At 38.3% G+C, this 22,375-nt stretch overlaps 1 protein-coding gene across 3 annotated transcripts in view; it reads left to right on the top strand.

Annotated features, from left to right (window-relative positions):
• Positions 1–22,375, top strand: part of CHCHD3 (coiled-coil-helix-coiled-coil-helix domain containing 3) — a 298,843-nt gene that overhangs the window by 91,572 nt on the left and 184,896 nt on the right. For all 3 annotated transcript variants that reach the window (XR_001116881.2, XM_003261353.4, XM_003261354.4), the window contains one exon: positions 16,259–16,376. Coding sequence is in view for 2 of the 3 variants with exons in the window: in XM_003261353.4 (XP_003261401.1) it covers positions 16,259–16,376 (118 nt within the window). In the remaining variant the exon portion in view is untranslated. The remainder of the gene's footprint in view (positions 1–16,258; positions 16,377–22,375) is intronic.

Below are 22,375 nucleotides of genomic sequence, written 5' to 3'. Positions count from 1 at the left end.
TCATCTATGGGACACGGTAGGCAGAGAGAAAGAGACAAATGAGAACTTGGAAGAGGTGTGTCTTGGACTAACTCTTGGAATAGTTCAGTGGTGCTTTGATGTTTGTGGCGTTGACAATGATTACTACTTGATTTTAACACACCCTCAATTTTAAGTTGCATTTTGATTTCATAGATAGTGAAGAGTGGAGGAAAGTAACTTCATGCATGTTATATTTGGTCAATTAAACTAAATTCTAGAAGGAGATAAAGGGAAGAGTTTGAGAGGAGGTGATAATTATATGATATAAAACATTTCACTGAGCTGAAGAAAAACTGGAGTCTGCAAATTGAAAGGACTCTTTATTCTAGGAGGCACTGATGAGAAAACATGTACACCTAGTCATCGTCTGCTAAAATTTCAGAACTCTAAGGATAAAGAGAAAGCCTTATGAGCTTCCAGAGAGAAAGAACACTAATTGTAAAGGAAATGGGATCAGCCTGGGTTTAGGCTTTTCTTCTGCCAGACTGGAAGTTAGAAGATGGAATGACACCTAAAAGGACTGCAAGCCCACAATTCTCTGTTGAGCTCTCTCACTCAGCTGTTAGGGTGAAAAAGAGGACCATGGATATGCAAGGATTTAGAAAATTTATTAATTTTAACTGTAGCAGGCAGAGTCCATTAAGGAGATCAAACATACCAGTTATTTTTATACAGAGAATTTAATGTAAGAATTGTTAATGAGGCATTCAAGAGCTGAAAAGGCAAAAACAAACAAACAAAAGTAACTCTAAAGCAGTACTGTTTAACAGAAATATTATGTGAGCCATCATTGTAGTTAATTTTCTACTAGTTCTGCCACAAGTAAAAAAGGTAGAAATAATTCTATTTTTTCTCAATATATCTAAAATAATATCAGATGAGTATAAAATTTATTTTCACATCAAGTGTTCAAAATCCAGTGTATATTTTATGATTAAGCAAGTTTTGGATTGGACTAGCCACATTTCTGGGCTCAGTAGCCGCATGTGGCTAATGGGGACTGTATTGGACATTGCAGTTCCAAGGTATCTCAGATGTAGCACTGGGGGAGCAATGGGAAGAGGTAGTTGTTAAAACATTAAAGCTTGGAGGAGAGGCTCAGTGGGAGGTAGCTCAGACCTCTGAGGAAGGGGCATTTCCTAGCTGGTAGATTGCTGTCATGGAGCTCTGAGGAGAGACCTGTGGGTCTGGGACTGAGATTTTCAAGAGTGTGCCAGGAGGTAGGGTCAGTGTCTCCAGAGTGAGGTGCACTGAGGCTGATTTTGCAAGCAGACTAAGCTCGAACAAAGTGCGGACTGGACTCAACTGCTGCTGCTGCTGGGAAGCAGTGAGGCCTGAGTGATACGATAGGAAGCAAACGGGAAACAGCTCCTTGTTCTTCCCCAGCCTTGCAGTTTCCCTCTGGCTTCCCTTGTTGGGTCCTAGTAGGTCCCAGCTATGAAGCAGAAATGTGTTTAGAGACCTTGCCCTCCCCGCCAGCCCCAACATCATGAAGCAGAGAGCAGAAGAGGGGTGAGAAGCTGAGAGTCATAGCCAAATGTTGAACACAGTAGTCCATCTTAGGATAATACTTAAAAAATAATTCTAACCAAATTAATTACAGCAGAGACTTCCATGTAGAGGAAGATGGAGAGGAGGGGAAGCACCCCTGAGGATCAGTCTTTGCCTTGTGTACATAAGTGATAGACCGGGATTGTCTTATAAAGTGCTAATAAAGATTCTTGAAATTGAAGAAAAATCCTTGAGGAAAAAAACTTAAGAGTTTTATGAGTTTCAAAGTACTGAACTCTTAGCTCAGAATTGGGTTGGGGGGAAAGTCAAAGTATTCAAGCAATTTCATCTTACTGGGTTTGCTGGAGTAGTGTTTGAGGAAATAGTTGTGTGTTTTTAAACAACAGTAGAGAAAAGAGTATGAGATTTTTTGGTGGGAGTTAGGGGGAGGGTATGGTAACTTGATACAACCAGGAAAATGAGGAAAAGGAAAAAAGTAAAATTAATATTAAATATGATATAAAATAGAAGAAATAAATTAAGTATATCAGTTATACTGTTAATAATTGTGACTGGGCACAATTACCCATTTAAAGATCAAGGCTGCTACATGCACAATAAGAGCTATGTATTTATATGAAATGCAGTTAAAACAAAGTAATTTGTTTTAACCTTAATAAAGGTTAAAAATTAATGGATTGGCAAAGTTGTGCCAAAGAAATATGAAAAAAGGTACAATCAAAGGTTATAAACACTAAACAGAATAAAGAAGCAAATTATGTAATGATAACAAGCACAGTTTATAAAGACAGCAGCCATTAACCTTTATGCATCAATCAAATTAGCAGCTCAATGTATGAATCAAAAATGATTAGAAATTCAAAGTCTAGTTGATTTACAAAAATAATAAGGGACTTTGTATAATTATTTTTTTCCTTAAAAATGTTTACTCTGGCTTCATGGAGGAGCATGCTAAGCTTTAACATTTAGCACATCTAGTATAAAAAGAGACAGAATGAGTTAGGTTGTGTGCATGTGCGTGTGTGTGTGTGTGTATGTGTGTGTCTGTGTAGGGGAGCAGAAAGGCCACTCACATCCACCTCTCTCAGCTCCACATCTGAGAAGCTAAATGCAGGTATAGGGTGAGAGGTTGCATTTTGGTTCAAGCTGGAAGGTCTTTTGAAATCAAAAAGAAGGGAGAATTATTGATTGTTTTCCTCCATAGGGCTTACAATGATAATGTCATCTCTTTGTCTGGCCTAAGCTTTCCCTGGCCTTATGAATGAACATAATTTCAAAATTCGAGTCCTGAAAAAAACGTGTCCCTTATGAAAAAGAAACGTTAAGTGCAAAACAATGTAAAAGACTTGATGTATGTTTTGTCTACTTAAGTGTACTGAGATTCTCACATTATTTCATAGCTTACGGTCCTCTTTATGAGACCCCACCCATGTCTCTCAGGTCACGGAACCAGGATTATTGTCCTAGTTTCTGTCTTCAGGAGGAAGCCGTTTCACATTGTCATCTGTCCATTGTCAAGATGTCACATTGTCAAGCTGCCCATCTTGGATGGGGCCGCTGCTTGCAGGAGGAGTTGATAGTTGTCTCATGAAAGGGATTTGCCCAGAGATGTCTGCATTTGACCTCAGGTTCCTTTTTCTTCCAGCTGACTTCATGATTGTCTATCTCCAGCATCTTAGTAAATACACAGCAGCAGTGCCCATTGCAGTGAAGGATGCTACAGGGTAGGATGTGTGGGGAGGGGTATACATACTTTCTAAACAATAGTAACAGGTCAAGCATGAGCATTTCCTCCCATAACTTCTGTAAAACAGGTTATTTATTTATTTATTTTTTGAGATGGAGTTTCGCTCTTGTCTCCCAGGCTGGAGTGCAATGCGTGATCTCGGCTCACTGCAACCTCCGCTTCCCGGGTTCAAGAGATTCTCCTGCCTTAGCCTCTCCAGTAGCTGGGATTACAGGCACCCGCCACCACGCCCGGCTAATTTTTTTTTTTTTTTTTTTTTTTTTTTTTTTTTTTTTGAGACGGAATCTCGCTGTCACCCAGGCGGGAGTGCAGTGGCGCGATCTCGGCTCACTGCAGGCTCCGCCCCCCGGGGTTCACGCCATTCTCCTGCCTCAGCCTCCCCAGTAGCTGGGACTACAGGCGCCCGCCACCTCGCCCGGCTAATTTTTTTGTATTTTTAGTAGAGTCAGGGTTTCACCACGTTGGTCATTAAGCTCTGCTGATAAGACACAGTTTAATGGTGGTGTCTTTACCTCCCCATTCCCACCATTATTCACCCATATGTTGAATATTATGACATTTGATGTGTACTTTAAGATAAAAAGCTGATGATCTCGGTTTAAGATGCCTCTAAATATTCAGTTCAAGTTAGACAAAGAAGTGGCCATAGGTCATTTCAGTAGAGGAAGAAAAGGATACTTTGTGGTGGTGTGTAATTTCCTCCTAGGTAGTTTTGGTTGTGAATTTCTGAGAGAGAGTGGGTGCAGGAGCCATGGATATAGTAACATTAACTTACGAACTAAAATCAGAATACTTTTCAAATATAAATGTATTTTTCAGTGCAGTAGGAGAAAATATTTAAGAAGAAGGTCCAAGAGCATCCAGGACAGGTGGTACTTGTTCCCAAATGAGAACTGAAATAGGGACTTTAGGTATAAAGTAATATACAATGTGTAAATGGGAGGCAATCATCTGGAAGGGGGAGATGAAAGCTATTTAGGATTATGGCTGTAGGTAATCCATAATTATAGTCCTAGGCTTTCAGTTATGGGCTGAGTTTGTTTTTTTTTTTCTCTTGCATCATTTTGAAGCTATGCAGGCATATTTCCAGATTGTGACAAAATTTTATTGTGAATTAAAATCACCTTTTCTGTGTTCCTGTGGAAAGGAAGGAAACCTTGACTTAAATTCTGAGTGCCATTTTCAATGCTATTTACACAGAAATGTAGATGACCAAAATAAATGTCCTCTTGGTTTTAGTCAGAACCAGGACTTAATGCTGGTTAAATACAGTCCTCCCTTGATATGCATGGAGGATTGGTTCCAGGATCCCTAAGGATTCCAAAACCCTCAGATGCTCAAGTTCCTTATATAAAATAGTATAGTACTTGCATATAACTGGTATACTTCCTCCCGTATACTTTACATCATCTCTAGATGTACTTACAATACAATGTAAGCACTATGTAAATAGTTGTTATACTATATATTAAAAATTTGTATTTTTAAAAATTGTATTTTTTAAAATTTTCTTTATTTTTTTAGAGACAGGGTTTCATTCTATTGCCCAGGCTGGAGTGCAGTGGTGTGATCATAGCTCAATGCAGCCTCTAACTCCTGCAGTCAAGTGATTCTCCTGCTGTAGCCTCCCTAGTAGCTGGGACTTACAAGCAGGTGCCACCACACCTGACTGATAAAAAAATTTTTTTTTTGTTAGAGATGGGGGTTCACTATGTTGCCCAGGCTGGTTCTGAACTCCTGGCTTCAAGTGATCCTCCCACCTCATCCTCCTGAGCAGCTGGGATTACAGGTGTGAGCCACTTTTATTATTTATTTTTCCCTAAATATTTTTGATTCCCATTTGGTTAAATCTGTGGATGAGGAACCTATTTTATTTAATTTATTGCTAAATTACCATTATGTAAAATATATATTGCTAAATAATCATTATATAAAGAGTACCTATGTTCCATAATATTTATAAAAATATGTTCACACTCTGTATTCATTCTTTCGAAATATATTTTGAATGCTTACCAAGTGCCAGATGTTATTTCGTGTGGGGATTACAATGGTATATAAGACAAAGTTCTACCCCCATGCCACTTATTTTAATGGTATCTATATATTTGTGTGTGTGTGTGTGTGTGTGTGTGTGTGGGTGTGTGTATTTTCTATAAGAATGTAGGCTCTGAAGTTGGGCTGAGTTTAATTCTGGCTATACCTCTCACTGGTTTTATTTTGGGTAAATTTGACTATGGGTAAGTTTCTTATGACCCTTGAATGACGTGAGCGTTAGGAACACTGATCCCTTGTGCAGTCGAAAATCTGTATATAACTTTTGGCTCACTAAAAACTGAACTACTAATAGTCATCTATTGACCGGAAGCCTTACCAATAGCAGAGTAGATTAACACATATTTTGTATGTTATATATATTACATACTGTATTCTTACGATAAAGTAAGCTAGAGTATAGAAAATGTTAGTAAGAAAATCATAAGAAAAATACATTTATTATTTATTAAGTGTAAGTAGATAATCATAAAGGTCTTCATCCTCCTTGTCTTCAGGCTGGAGGGTTGGTTAGTCTTGCTGTCTCTGGTGGTAGAGGCAGAGAAGATGAAAGGACAGGCAGACATATTATGGAAATGCCTTATAATTTCTGTCTGACTTTTTTTGCTTTTTTTAGTTTCTCTAAAAATGTTTCTACATGGTACCAATTCTCCTCCCACTGTTTGCTTTAGTTTCAGTGACTATATCTTAGATGGGTCCCTGTCATAAAATAAGTCATTTGTAGTCTTGGATAATCTGAACCCTTCTGCCAGATTGCCTAATGTCAGTTGTGTTCTGGCACTGCTCCTTCTACATCTTCTCGTCGTCTGGCGCTGTTTCGAAAGCACTCATCACCATCATGTCGTCCATCTTCTGTTAATTCCTCTGGTGTGGTGTCTGTTAGTTCTGGAATTTCTCCAAGGTCCATCTTGAAACCCTTCATCTCCCACCTTTTTTGGTTATATTCACAATCTCTTTCTTGATTTCCCTGGTTGGCTCTGTTGTAAATCATGTGCAATATCTGGACACAGTTTCCTCCAGGAGGATTTTGTTGTTTTGGGCTTGATGACTTTCATGGCTTTTTCTGTAACAACAGTGGCATCTTCAATGATGTAATCCTTTCAGACTTCATGATGTTCTCTCTGTCCGGGTTCTCTTCCATAGTGTTGACAGTCCTTTTCATAGATTATCATGTCTGATGAAGAAAGGTCCTTATGATCCCCTAATCTATAGGCTGAAATAAAAACATTCTGTTTGGGGTGGTAAGTCACCACTTTGATGTGTTCAGTATTGAACTCATGGGGTTCTGGGTGGCTAGAGGCATTGTCCAATATCAGAAGAACTTTAAAGGGTAGTCCTTTACTGGCAAGGTATTTTCTGATTTCAGGGACAAATCATTGAGGAACCTATCCAGAAAATAGGTTCTTATTGTGTAGACCTTCTTGTACAACCAAAAGACTGGCAGCTGGTGTTTATCTTTTCCCTACGAGGCTCAGGGGTTAGCAGCTCTATAGGTAAGGACAATCGTGCCATAAACTCAACTGCATTTGCACAAAACTAGTAGAGATAGCCTGTCCCTTCCTGTCTTAAATCTTGGTACTTGCTTCTCTTCTTTACTAATATATGTCTTTCATGCCATTTATTTTCTAGATTGGGCACTTTTGTCTGCATTAAAAATCTGTTCAGGCAGTTATCGTTTCTTCTCAATGATTTTCTTAATGGCATCTGGGAACTGGTTTGCTGTTTCTTGGTCAGCAGAAGCTGCTTCTCCTATTATCTTGACATTTTTAAGTAAAACCTCTTTCTCAAATCATCAAACCATCCTTTGCTGGTATTAAATTCGCCTTTGCACTGTCACATAATGGAGACTTGACTTTTCCTCAAATCGCATTAGAGTCTATAGGTAAGCCTTTCTTAGCAATCCAGCACTCACATAAAAGTTGTATTTTCAATACAAGATTAAAAGGTATTTCTCAAAACATGCAGGGTTTTTGCACCTGCTGGCATAGCTGCATTGAAGGCTTCATGAATTTTCTTTTCGTTTTCTACATCGGTCGTTATGCTGGATTCACTTATCTCAAAATGGCAGGAAACTGCAGCTGCAGACCTCAATCTATGGTACTTACCAAGCAATTAAACTCTTTTTTTCCTCTGATGTCATGACTTTTCTCTGCTTCTTGGGAGCACTTCTAGCATCACTGTTGACACTTTGTATGTGTCCCATGATGTGACGCAAAGTTATGGTATTGCAATAAACACAATGAAAAATACATGAGAACGTCAAGAGATCACTTTTTACTGTAGCTTGCAATTTACTGGAGAGACTAACTGCTCACTCGATGATTAGCATCACATAGTGTGTTAAGCAGATACTCATATCTCCTGAGCTCACCACAATAGCAACAGGAGGTGCCTACTGAATTATAGCAATACTGTATGTACTGTAGTTAATTTTATGCAGTTATGATTTAATACTGCATCTTTACCTCTGTTTACATTTCCGTCCGCTGCAGATGGTGCCATGTACAGTCTGTTTGTGTGCATACATTTTGATAAATTTAAACTTTTTGTTTGAGATAGAGTCTTGCTCTGTCACCCAGGCTAGAGTGCAATGGCATGATCTCAGCTCACTGCAACCTCTGCCTCCTGGGTTCAAGCAATTCTCCTTGCCTCAGTCTCCCGAGTAGCTGGGATTACAGGCGCTACCACCATGCCTGGTTAATTTTTTGTATTTTTAGTGGAGACGGGGTTTCGCCATGTTGGCCAGGCTGGTCTTGAACTCCTGACCTCAGGTGATCCACCCGCCTTGCCTCCCAAAGTGCTGAGATTACAGGCATGAGCTGCCGCGCCTGGCCAATTTTAACTTTTTAATAATAGATTTGTATATATTTTATGATAGTGAATGATAAAACTGACCAGAATCAACATATTTTATGCATTCATGACATACTTTAAAAATTTATTTATATTTATAGATATGTGGTTCATCTGTGAGTTTTATCAAATTGCTGCAAGTCTTCAAAAAATGTTCAATATATTTATTGAAAAAAAATTGCACATATGTGGTTCTACACAGTCCAAACCTGTGTTATTGAAGGTTCAGCTGTACTTATAAGTTCTGTAAGCCTCAATTTTACATAATTTCTCCATGCTTCAGCTTTTCATCTGAAATATAATTGATTTAATAGGGTTGTTGTGAGGATTAAATGAGTTACACCCGTCAAATGCTTACAGTTGTACCTGGCACAAGTAAGTATAATAAATGCTAACTCTTTTTCTGTCACACATGCAGATATTATATATGAATTTAGGCTGGGTGTGATGGCTTTCGCCTGTATCCTAGCAATCTGGGAGGCTGAGGTGGGTTGATCATCTGAGGTCAGGAGTTCAAGACCAGCCTGGCCAACATGGTGAAACCTTGTCTTTACTAAAAATACAAAAATTAGCCAGGCATGGTGGCACATGCCTGTAATCCCAGCTACTCGGGAGACTGAGGCAGGAGAATCACTTGAATCCCGGAGGTGGAGGTTGCAGTGAGCCAAGATCACATCACTGCACTCTAGCCTGGGCGACAGAGTGAGACTCCATCTCAAAAAAAAGAAAAATTAAGATGCCATATTCATGTTTATGTATTTATTTTGGAATCTCAATCCACATATGTTTTCTTCCAGGATTTGAAACAATTTGAGCTGAGAAGTGTTAAGCTTCTCTGTTCCCTTATTTTTGTCAAGTCTTATTAATCAAAAACTGTATACTTGTTTTGTCATGATTTTTAATAGTCTAATAATTACTTCATTGAATTACCCAGCTCAGCTCTTCTGTTTAAAAATGGATGGTAAACAGTATCTTGAATGCTGGTTAAGCAGGTTCTGACAAAATATGATGCATTAAAATAAAATTCGTTGTTAGCTTTAAAATGACCTTTGAGGTTGTAGTCACTCATTTTTCTCTTTCAGTGTTTGAAACAGTCCTTCTGCATCAAGTGAGTTGCAGTATCTCGTAGATATTGCCTGTGTATAATGGTCATGGTTCAACTTTAGATAAGTCGTTTAGTCAAATCACTTTATCTCTAGCAATCTCCGTTTCCCATTTATTCTTACCCATTATCTGAAGTTCTTATCAACTTTCTCTCCATAGTGTAATGGCCTTATATATTAAATTATAAAGTAATTTTCTAAGCTAGAATTGTATAGAATTACTTATGTGTCAACCTACATGAAGATAAATCTGAGTATTTGTGAATGGCCAAATGAGCAGTTTCCAAATTCAGAAAAATATTTAGGGCCATTGAAAGACAAACCACTTTGGGAAAGGGGTGGTAATAATTTAGACTCTGGCAAACTCTGACTTAGTGTAGTATAAATAAATTTTAAAAGAGCCTATTTTAAAATAACTTTGAATAATGTAAGATTTAAAAACTGTCCTTACGTGACCGCAAAGGTGAGTAATGTAATGGAAACTAATTCCTATAGGAAAGTTTACTCTTTAGGATGTTTAAGAAGCATGGCTTTGGAAGTCAGATCACCATCTTTCACACCTCTGTTGTACTTCTCAGTTTTTCTCATGTTAAAAATGGAGATAGTAGCTGGCATGGTGACTTGTGCTTGTAATCTTAGCACTTTGGGAGGCTGAGGTGGGCAGATCACTTGAGCCCAGTTCAAGACCAGCGTGGACAACATGCTGAAACCTCGTCTCCAAAAAAAAAAGCCCCCAAAATCAGCTAGGCTTGATGGCATGCACCTGTGGTCCCAACTGCTTGGGAGGCTAAGGCGAGAGGATTGCTTGAGCCTGGGAGGCAGAGGTTGCAGTGAGCCGAGATCATGCCACTGCGCTCCAGCCTGGGCAACAGAGCAAGACCATGTTTCAAAAAAACAAAAAACAAAAAAAACTAGAGCTAGTATTGCCTCCCTTATGGAGGTGAATGAAGTTCAGTATGTTAATGCCTTGCTAAAGTTATCTTTAAAATTCTCTTTCTGCTTTCTTAAAAACTTGAGGTTCTTTGGAGTAAAGTCAAACTGGCTAGTTTTTACCCCGGGACTGAAATATAGAGAACTAGATTTTATACCAGCTGTCCATGAAAGTTGAATGTTTTATAAGTAGCTAATTTTTTTCCCATTTAAAAGGACATGTAATAATATTCATTATAGGAGATTTGGCTGGCTTTTAGGAATTCATTTCGTTGGTGTACCTTAAGTCCCTCGCCTGATTGACAATATACTGAGGAAAAGGGCTAAGTTGCTAGGGCTTGAGGTCTAAGGGCAGCACTGACTGGTATTTGTTTCATTAAGCTTAGGCAAGCTATCCAATTACTTAATGCAAACAAGAAAAGTTTACACTAAACTCCTACTTCTTTGCTTGAAACTCTAGAGAATTTAAATGAGGAGAGATATGTATTTAAAAGAAAGAAATTTAAATGAAACTTAAATCAGGGGCTTAATGTAGAATATATTAGAGCAAGAGTTCTAAAATATTAGGTGGGAAATGCCAATAAATAAAAAAGGAATGTATTCTCTAAGATACTTGGCATGTTTAGTTTTGTTTTGAGATACTTCTTAAATCTTTGGAAACCCAGGTTAATAATGAGAGACTTATTTTATCTCCTGCCTTTACATATAAAGTCCTGCCTTCCCTTGGTCAGTGAGAGCCTCGGTCTTCTCTCCTTAGTGAAGTGTTCTCAAAACAACATGGCTTCTGATTTTATAGCTCCACTATCTGGGCAGTAGTATTCAGAGAGGCCCAGATGGCAGGGCTGTCTCATTTGGTTCAAAAAGAGAAAAATTGGTTGACAACTCATCTACCTTTTGCAGAGGCCGTTAAATAGTATAGCTCCATGCGATATAAAACCGAGGGGCCAGAGAGGAAGCTTTGAAAAGAATTGGGGGTTTCTGAAAACATAAGCAATTTTTCTTCGCAAAGTGGTTTTGGCTCAGTAAAGAATTTACAGGAACCGTTGAAAGAGGAAACTTAGAAGAAAATAATTGCCATGCAATATTTTGGAGGGGAGGGTTGGGGAAATGGAGAATGGTACAATTTTAAAGTTTCAAATCTATTCCTTTTAAATGGGAAATGGTACAACTTAGAAGCTTCTCATCTTTGGGCACTGGTCAAAACTGAACCTCAGTCAGTATACCATTGAAACTCTGTCCTCCCAAAGAATCTGAAAGCAAGTAAAATTCTTTGCAGAGGTGATTTCAAGCCTCAGAGACCCTTCTAAGGGTGTCACAGGAATCTAACTGAAGGAAATCCTTTCTTGGTGCTTCTGGACCCAACTGATGTTTCCTCTGCCTAAGACACTTTCTCCTTCCCTGTGTTGCTCAGTTAATGTCCTGTAGAGCCCAAGTTAAATATCAGTCCCACCCATGCAGTGTCATAGATACCTACCTAACTTTTAAAAAATAATGCATCTGTTATTTGTAATCATGGCTTATGAAAGTAGGGACTGAGTCTCTTGCTCACTACCTCATTCTCAGTAACCAGAGTAGTCCCTCTCACCTGGTAATTATATACTGAATAAATTTATGAATTCCAGTGTGTAGTTTTTGTTGAGTACTGGAGTGAGAAATCTCAGGATTACAGTAGAAGTATATGTGCCCATAGAGTAGAAATTATAACAGTATCAACCTGGGAGATAATATAATGCCCCTCTGTTTCATTTATCTCCTGCCACCACCTTTTTCAAGATTTCTTATGGAATGAGGAATAATATGTTTAAGGCATAGACTTTTTAGAATGTTTATATGCAAGGGACCATAAGATTATATAGTAGTTCAACCTTCAAATTTTAAACCTGAGGAAACTGAGGCTTATTAGATTGTACAGCTAAGTTGTTGATAGGAAATGAGAATTTGTTCAGAGTCCTACTACCAAACTCCCTGATGACAAAAAATTTGGTTTCTTAAACAGTCACTGTATGGACCTTAAAAAAAGTTTTTTTAAATTTATAGACATTCCTTCAAAAACATTTGAGAATTTGTTCAGTTCTATTTGTAAGGATGAGTGAAAGTATAAGAATTTATTAAGAAAGGAAAATAATAATCTTTTTAGTCAGTTTGCACCACTGCCAATCCTCTTTCAATCCAGGTGTCAAATATAGTTAGGTGTTTATGTTGGAGGGGCTCTGGACTGTTGTGGCACCTCCTGTTGTAGGCTATTTAATGTAGCCTGGGATTATATCACAGATGTGCTATATCTAACATGGTGGCTAGGCCCTTGGAGGATACAGTTTGCCTCTCTAGTTGTTTCTTATGTACCATAGCCTTCAGTATATCACAGATGTGCCACATCTAACATGGTGGCTAGGCTGTTGGAGGATACAGTTTGTCTCACTAGTTGTTTCTTATATGCCATAGCCTTCAGTATATCACAGATGTGCCACATCTAACATGGTGGCTAGGCCCTTGGAGGATACAGTTTGCCTCTCTAGTTGTTTCTTATATACCATAGCCTTCAGTATATCACAGATGTGCCACGTCTAACATGGTGGCTAGGCCCTTGGAGGATACAGTTTGCCTCTCTAGTTGTTTCTTATATACCATAGCCTTCAGTATATCACAGATGTGCCACATCTAACATGGTGGCTAGGCCCTTGGAGGATACAGTTTGTCTCGCTAGTTGTTTCTAATATACCATCGCCTTCTGTTCTTTTGCAGTTTGTTTTCCTTGTTTTGTTTGTAGTTGGAAATATGCCATTTATTTGTTCATTCATTCATTCACACATGCATACATCAACAACTTTTTCTTGCGTGCTTAGTATGTGGCAGGCACTTTTATAAGTACGGGAGATAGAGCAGTGAACAAAAATAGGGCAAATCCTTGTCCTTATGGAGCTATGGACAAGAGGGAAAGGAAGCAGCTTGTGAAAGGGTCGAGCTGCTGGAGTTAGTAGAGTCAATTTGTGATCTTAGAAGTCCTTAGAGATCATAAAAATGAAGCAGAACTTATTGGTGAAAAATTGGAAAAGATGATGGAGACGACATTGTAGTTAGTGAATTTGGAGATTGTCTTCTTCATTTTGGAAAATCACTGGTTTCTCTGTATTCCTACCCGCATAGTGGGTACTGTTATTATTACTGCTACTTACCTAACATTTATTGAGTATATATTATGTTATGGGCATTGTGCTAAGTGCCTTGTTTATATAGAACCCTGTAAGGTAGATATTACACTATTTCATTTCACCCATGAGAATAACAGGACTCACCAGAGGTTAAATAAAGTACTTATTCAGATAGGAAGCATAGAGCCTTGATTTGGACCCAGAGTTTGCATATCTGTACCAGTCATGGCAAGCTAAGTATGTTTATTTTTATTATCACATTGAAGGTTTTTGTGCTCATGTTTTGCTTCTTTTTCATTAACTTGCCAAAATCCTTATGATCCTGTATTTCTTAAAGTTGAGCCATGTAGAACTCCATATGTAATTAAAATCTAAGCTATACATAAGTAAACTAAAATGGAAAAAAAAGTAGTAATTGTTAAACAGTACTTTAAAATTAGATACACTAAATGTGGTAGATATGATAATTCAGTTGTACAGAATTCATTTTATGTTCATGAACTAATAATAGCATTTTAATAAACATTTTATATATGTTTGTAAAGTGCCTAACACAGTGCTTAGTAGTTGATCCATAAATGATAGTAATTTTATTATTTTATTTTAGTTTCCACCTCACTAGTAAAAATAGGTAATGCTTTTTTACTTAGGGGTAAGATGTCCATAAAAATGCTTTAAATACAGTGTTGTAATCTGATATGATAACCTCAGCAGTTATTTGCACAATATTCTCATGGGGACCACTTCATTTTTGATGTTACTTTCATTTATCTCCAGGATTTATTTGAGTACAAGTGTATTTTGGTAATTAAGGGCTGTGGTCTTAAACTTTAGCATGCATCAGAATTCTGGAGGGCTTATGAAAAGACAGTTTGCTAGGCACTATCCCTAGAGTTTCTGATTCAGCAAGTGTGGGGTGGTATCAGAGAAGCTGCATTTCTAACAGACTCCCAGTTGATGCTACTGCAGCTGGTTTGTGGACTGTACTATTAGAACTGCCGTTCTAGGGAAGTGGTGTGACTTCTAATTATTGCTGTTCTCTTAGAATTACACATATCCAGTGGTGTTAATGTGTTGATATCATTGATGTTGCTGAATTTATTGTATGGTCCTTGTGAAATAATTTAGAGAAATTTGGTTTGTATGAGTGTCATTGTGCTTATTGCTTAGGAAGTTTCCCAAAGGTTACTTTTGCATTAGAGAATTTCGAAATACAGATTTCAACTTGTTTCTGGTCCTCTTTTTTTATTTAAGACACAAAACTACACAGCTTTGATTTTTAGGGGAAAAGAATGATAACTTTGGAATATATCTCACAAGGTGACTTTTTTTTTTCTGTTGTAGTTGATTTCTGAGAATTCCTGAGTATCAGGATGATGTAGCAATTTAAAAATAGTAACACAAAATTTTTTCTCTAGTTTTTTTCAAAAATCTTTTTAAAACTAAAATTTGATAGGCTAGTACTGAGTAGAATTTGATGCTCATTCACATGTATAAAGTAGATTTCACTCAGAATTTCACTTACACCAACATAACAATTTTACTTTTCCTTTTTAAAGCATAGCTTATACCTTCAGGAATATGACGGTATAGTAGGGTTATTCTCTCAAAGAAGAAAAGGCAGTCAGAAAATCTTTGCCCATGAGATTAGACTGAAATCTTCAGTGATTCAGTGATTACTGAATGCCTCTATGTGCCAGGCACTATGGCAAAAATCAGTGCCAAAGTAATTTATCTTTATCATGTACAATGAGGGGTTTTAGTGGGTTGTAACTTAATATGATCTAATTGTGTGATGAGGCTACTGAGAAATCTAATGCAATCTTATGCTTCGAAATAGAATTAGTATTGTATACAGATCCAGGGAAGTAAGATTCTCCTGTCTTAGTTTGCTAGAGCATGTCTGGAGGATTAGGTTTAGTTTGGAGCTAACAGATAGATTGGAGTCATTCCAGAAGTGAGGAGCCCTGCAGTTGAAAGGTGTGGTCATATTTGCATATGAGGATTGTTGGAAAATAGGGGTAATTTACTGGGAGGAAAGATGTCCTCATTAGTTCCATAATGTCTGGCTTCTCTGCTGTGCTGTAACATCCACAATGACAGTGACCTGTCCATCTTGTTTATTGCTGTGTCCTCAATGCCTAGCACAGTGCCTGGTGTGCATTCAGCAAATGGACGAGTTGAGTAAGTTTGGAGAAAGAGATGATGGTTACCTTCAAATATTTGTCATGTAGATGGCTTTTTTTTTGAAACGGAGTCTCTGTTGCCCAGGCTAGAATGCAGTGGCATGATCTCAGCTCACTGCATCCTCTACCTCCCAGGCTCAAGCAGTTCTCCTGCCTCAGCCTCCCAGGTAGCTGGGATTACAGGCACGTACCACCACGCCCAGCGAAGTTTTGTATTTTTAGTAGAGATGGGGTTTCACCATGTTGGCCAGGCTGGTCTTGAACTCCTGACCTCAAGTGGTCCACTCGCCTTGGCCTCCCAAAGTGTTGGGATTACAGGCGTGAGCTGCCACCATGCCTGGCCTAGATGGTTTGTTAATTTCTTAAATTTTCAGAGGCCAAATGGAAGCACCAGGGATGGAATTTTTTTGGTGGGCAGATTTTAATTTTACATAAGAAGAACTTTGTAAAACTTAGTTATATTTGGCAGCCAAATTAATAAGCTTCTTCATGTATTTGAATTTGGTTATTTTAAATGCTTGGGTGGAGGCTGCATGGGGATTTATTTCTATACCTGCTTTTTTGATAGATTATGGGCCAAGATGATTTCAGCTGTTGACCCTTTTGGCTATGTGTTTCTATTTTTAAATTATTTCATTTGATAGAAAATAATGTCAACTAATAAAATATTTTTTCTAACTTAGACAATTCTTGTCATTTTAGACTAAAGCAAGCCAAAGAGCTGGACCGAGAGAGGGCTGCTGCCAATGAGCAGTTAACCAGAGCCATCCTTCGGGAGAGGATATCTAGCGAGGAGGAACGCGCTAAGGCAAAGCACCTGGTGAGTATTAAAAATGTAGGAGAAATTTTCTTGCCTACAAGGAAATCTCTGATGTTGGGGAAGAGCTAAGTACTCTGGGCCAGCTTTTACTGTTGATAATATTATTCATGTTCTCTTTGCTCAGATTTGATTTTTGCCTTTTATAAGTAGCTTACAGTTTAACCATCAAGGACTTTAAAGGCAGGTAACTCTGGAAGTATTGAAGTAAAGACCAACATGCAGACATATGTACATGTTTCACGCCTGAAGGATTGTTGTCTGCTTTTTTTTCTTTTTCTTTCTTTCCTTTTTTTTTTTTTTTTTTTTTTTTTGAGGCGGAGTCTTGCTCTGTCGCCTAGGCTAGAGTGCAGTGGTACGATCTCAGCTCACTGCAACCTCCGCCTCTGGGGTTCAAGCGATTCTGCAGCCTCATCCTCGCAAGTAGCTGAGATTATAGGCGCCTGCCATCGTGCCCAGCTAATTTTTGTATTTTTAGTAGAGACGGAGTTTCACTATCTTGGCCAGGCTGGTCTTGAACTCCTGACCACGTGATCCACCCGCCTCGGCTTCCCAAAGTGCTGGGATTACAGGCGTGAGCCACCGAGCCTGGCCTGTCTTCTTTTTTTCTCCGTTGCCTTTGGTTTTATTGTCTTTGAAACCTCAGGGGTCAGCAATCTAGGCTTCTTTCTCTCGCGGCTGGCAACTACCAGATGTTACTCTGGAAGACTCTGGCAAAGGTGAGTAAGGTTTGATCAATCACTCCCTGGGGTTTAGGGAAGAGAAAATGTAGAGCCAGGGCCTTAGGGAAGAGTCTTTTCTAAGATAATTTTTTTTTAAAGAAAATATTTTTTAATCTTTTAAAAGATTACATAGACATGTTTTTGTTGTTGTTGTCTTTAAAAGTATTACTAACAGACAGAAGAAGGTTTAAAAGACACCCATCAATCTGTCTTTCTGATATAACCATGGTTTACACCAGTGTGTGTTTTCCTCAAGATTATTTTTTCCTAGGCTTTTTAACATATTGAAGCATTTAGATAATGCTATAGATGGTGTTAAGCCTCATGAACATTTTCCTATGTCACTGAGCATTTTTCTGAAATGTAGTTTTTAATGGCTGAATAATATTCTGTCTTTTGTATTCAACATAATTTATTAAGCAATTTCTTATTGTTATTTGATAGATAAAAGTGGAGCTGCTCTGGGTGAAACCTGGAGTGTTGACTGCTTAGCCTCCACTTCAGCCTTCCTAGAAACCCAGATGTTACTCCTCAGAACCTTTAGTCCTCATTGGACCACAGTTGGGAGCTCCCTGGACAGGGAAAATGGGACCACGGAATGGAGAACTTTGAATGCAAGAGTGAGGGGGATTTTCCTAGTTCAATAGGCAATTGGGAAACAATAAAACTTTCTAAGAAGAAGGCCAATTTCTAGTCTCTCCCATTCTTTACCTTAGTCACTTCTCTGAAAGACCAACCCATGACCAGCTGCAAACAAAGAACATGAAAGGAAGTCCATGCCTAATGAATCAGTTTCTTCAGTGACAAATCTGGGGTCCAGGTTGCATGGGCAAATAGTGAAGCCAGAATAGAGGTGGTAGACCAAGAAAGAAATGTCAGTGGACTGACTGGCAGCTGCCCTGAGAACAGTACATGTATTGAGTGGAACAAAGGGAATAAGAGAGGTGGAAGCAAAGTCAGTCATTGTGAAAGGGGAATAATTTCAGAATTAAAGACAGTAAGTTTTGAATAACTCAACTGAAAATTAAATTTGTTGTACATCTAAGCTGAAGGATTTTTTGAGGAAGCTGAAAAAATGTCAGGTCAGTGGGTTGAAAGGTCATTTCTATGTATATTAAAGTCTCCAAATTTGGAAGCTAAGGATGTAGTGGAGGAGGTTAATAGTGCTCATGTTTGAGAAAGGTACGAGAGCAAAACTCTTAGTTTCCAGCGGGCAGACGAATACCTTGGTTGGCATTTCTCTTTGCCTCCCAGCTTTTACTCTTTTGAATCTTATCTTTGAAGCATTCTTTCTCTACCTCTTTTTGCCTGAATTTGGACATACTGTCTTGTTCTCTTAGTTTATGGAGACCGGCAAGATTCAAAAACTCAAAAAACTCATTAAATATATACACACACTCAGCAAGACATAAAAAGAGATTTCACAAAAAAATGTGAAAGTATCAAAAGATTTGTTACTCAACATAACTAAAATATTAAGCAACGTGTTTTGATTGGAATAGCATATCTGCAGTCTGTTCTGTTTTACCTAATGAATCTTGTCTATTGTCTGTCTTTACTGCTTTGTGTAGCTGGTGAAGCATGAGAAACTGGCCTCGTACATTCTGATTTGTAGATCTCTTCTTTACAGATTCTGGTTGTGTAGTATAGATGACAAATTATAGTACTCACAACTCCTGTATTTCAGCATCTGTTGTAATATTGGCCAAATAGAGCCCTCAAAGCACTTAGGGAATAAAAGTGGAATTTATGCCACAGGAAGACAGCTGACTGAGAGAGTCCCTTCCTTCCCAGAGTGTTGTCAGACATTTGCATGGTCTGCCATGGCCACTTCCCAGAGTGTTGTCAGACATTTGCATGGTCTGCCATGCAACATGGCTGCCAGTGACATTTAGTTATTGGGCAATTCCCAATTTATTTACCAGATTTCTCCCTTTATTGTTGTTATTTGTTATTATGGAAGACATACATATTCATTGGATCAAGATTAGAAAATAAATACAAAGAGATACTAAAATCACTCAATGTACTACAATTCAGAGATAGTTACTGTTAACATTTTGGTTTATTGTTTTTATATTCCTTTTTACTTCCCACTAAGTTGGTATGAAACATTTGATTTTATGTGTATAACTGTATTTCTCCAAACATAGATAATAGTATATGCTCTTTTGTATAACTATTACAATAACCTTCACATTAAAACATTTAGGCCATGTGGTAAAAGTTTTTATACTGATAAATACGTTTTTGTGTGGTCACATTTTAATGTTTGTGTTTCACTGAGTTTTCTACTAATTACTAAATTAATACAAGAATATTATAGAACATTTGGAAAACAAAAAATTACAAAGAAAATCAGTATTATTATAATTCTGTCATCTATCATTAATGTTCAGAGGTATAAAGTTCTTTCTGCCTTCCCCATATGTATATATTTTATACATGCTTTAGGGTCTCAGATTATGCATCCCACCACCCTCCAAACCAGTACTGTGTGGTGTGGACAGTGATCGCAAGCCTGCTGTTGTATGTTAGTTCTTTGATCCCCAGCTGGAGAGGTGGGCATCTTCAGAACCCATAATTGATGTGGGAGTCACCCCAGAAAGGTTAGCATTGCTCCTGCTGTGTGTGGAGGGCCTCTATTGCTGCCATTCTTAATTCTAACATGTGGGACTCTTTGAGTGATTGCCAAGCATTGCTTCGTTCCTCTTTATTTAGAACTCAAATGTTGCAGCCTGCAGGAAAGTAAAGATTGTGTTTCACACATGTGAAGTAATTAAAAAGTTGTCTTTCAGGAGAACGAGGGTGAAAGCACGGGAGCTGATGTGATGTTGGGACTGTGAAATAAAACGATTCCCACCCCTTACCCTTACCCTACACGCCCCACATCTTTCTGGCTCACTAACAGCTGACATTTAGGTTTCTGTCTCCTTGGATGTGAGTCCAGGTTTTTTCTTCCCACAGTTGTTTTAGCAGCTAGCTTTATTGAAGCTCTCTGAAGGGCAAAGTCATGATGGCCCTGTTGTTGAAGTTTTGAAATAGGATCAGATCAAAACTTTCCCCTTTGGAAGAATTGCTTTAGCTGGGGAAGCTGTTAATCCCACTCTAGATTCTGGAAGAGTATACCAGCCCCTTCCTCTACTCAGCACTGAGTGATGCCAGCATTTTAATCAGTTGACTTGATATCCAGAGGCTTTGGAAGAGGCAGTCCACTGATAATGATTTTACCTGCATGAAAATGTTAAAAGCAACTCACATTCAAAATATGCTTCTTGGGAGCAGGAAAGCACCTCTGTAGAGAATGAAGACTGACTAGAAGGATAGGACCAGGGAATTTGTAAAGTTAACGCAACTTGATACGTGTATTGTAAAGATCTTATATATGTGATCTAGTATTTGCTGTCATTAGATTCTTTTTTGAAATTGAAGAGTAGTGAGTTGGTTTTTTTTGACTTTACAGTTATTATTTTCTTTTTAAAATGCCAGTTAAAATTTTGACTCACTCTTTTCTATGTCTTACTACATTATGCTGGTTTAATGTTTGATTTGTTAAATTTTAATTATTTTTAAAAATTTAAGTAGAGACAGAGTCTTGCTGTGGATCTTGAACTCCTGGCTCAAGTGATCCTTCTGCCTTGGTCTCCCAGAGTGTTGGGATTATAGACGTGAGCCACCGTGCCCAGCCACATATTTCTTGTTATCATCACAGAACTGTGTAGTATTTTCTTTTCTTTTCTTTTTTTTTTTAAATCTAAATGTTAAAATTTAATTTAAACACTTAAAATTTACTTAAGGCAATATTTACTTCAATATTCTTCCATTACTCTTTGGACAGATGCTTTATTGAGTGCTTACTGTATGAAATGTACTATGTTAGGTACTAATGATCTATGAATAAAAGACAAAATCTTGTCCTTGAGGAATAAAAGGTAGAAGATACATGAAAAATAATGTTTAAAAATGCTCAGTCTGTTATAGAGCCATGTTACTTATAGTCTTGTGAGGATTCTCACTTTTGGGAAAGCCAGGACTTTGTCTTTCTTTTAACTAATTGCTATGTTTGCGTTTATTTATTCAACACGTAATTGAGTGCCTAATATATGCCAGTGCTGAGCAAACAGTAAGCAGTCAATAAATATTTGTTGATTGAATAAATGACTAATTGCATCTACTGAAGCCCTGGAAATAGGAGGAGAGGAAATGGGGAAGAATAGAAAAGAATTTCTGGGGAAAGGACCCCTGAGCTGACTCTTGAAGTATGAGTAGGATTTGCTCCCAAGGTTGAGGGGTGGGATGAAACAGCCTCAGGTATTGCAGGCAAAAGCATGGAAACATGGGGATAGGGGGATACTACTAGAAGTTGCTGAGTGGGAATCCTTTTAGCAGTTAGAACAGAGTCTATTCTTTAAGTGTGTGTGTGTGTGTGTGTGTGTGTGCAGGGGGGTTCACGACTTAACCCTTGCCTGGCCTGGCCCTAGGTCCTGTTTATAATTGGTACCTGATTGCCACAAAAAACCTGCTTTGTCAGTCTTGTGGTCTCTATTTTAACGTTAATGCTGGTCAATGGTTGTGTCTAAACTGTAAAAGAGAGGGTGTATAAAGAGACATGTCCAACCTCCTATCCCTTTATGGTCGAGACCTCAGTTTTTAAGTTTCTCTGAGGTCCCCTTGGCCAAGAGGGGGTCTATTTAGTCAGTCATGGGGCTTAGGGTTTGATTTTTAGCTTACACTCTAATGAAGTATGAAGGGAAGAGCAGAGGAGGAAATGGCTGAAAGCCCAGAGACCAGTTAGAAAGCCCTGTGTTAATCCAGGTGAGAACAGGTGGTACCCAAATTAGGGCATGGTAGCAGGGATGCAGAGAAAAGAGGAGTAGGAACTATTTGGGAGGTAGTATTACTAGGATTTTAGGTTTGAAGGGTTGAGAGAAACGTCAAGCCTAACTACAAGCAAGGTTTCTAGTATCAGCAACTTCATATCATTTGAAATACAAAAATTAGCAATCAATGTAAAAAATGTCCTGGGCTAAGCATAGCGTGAAGTCTGACTTCAGTGTAGCATTGAGGAGGGTCCTGGCCTCAGGTACTGCACCAGTTGTTTGTTCAGCTCTGGGCAAGAACATTAGTCAGATTATTAGGTATTTTTGTCCCTTTCTGCATTGTCCTTCGTCACATATTTATTAAACACCTACTGTGTACTAGGCACTATTTGCCATGGATGCTAAAATGAATTAGATCTGGTTGCTTTTCTTCAGAGTCTGCAGTTAAGTGTCAGATTTG

Source organism: Nomascus leucogenys, chromosome 13 (assembly GCF_006542625.1).
Source record: "Nomascus leucogenys isolate Asia chromosome 13, Asia_NLE_v1, whole genome shotgun sequence".
Lineage (NCBI taxonomy): Eukaryota > Metazoa > Chordata > Mammalia > Primates > Hylobatidae > Nomascus > Nomascus leucogenys.
This window is presented reverse-complemented; position numbering and strand designations above follow the sequence as displayed.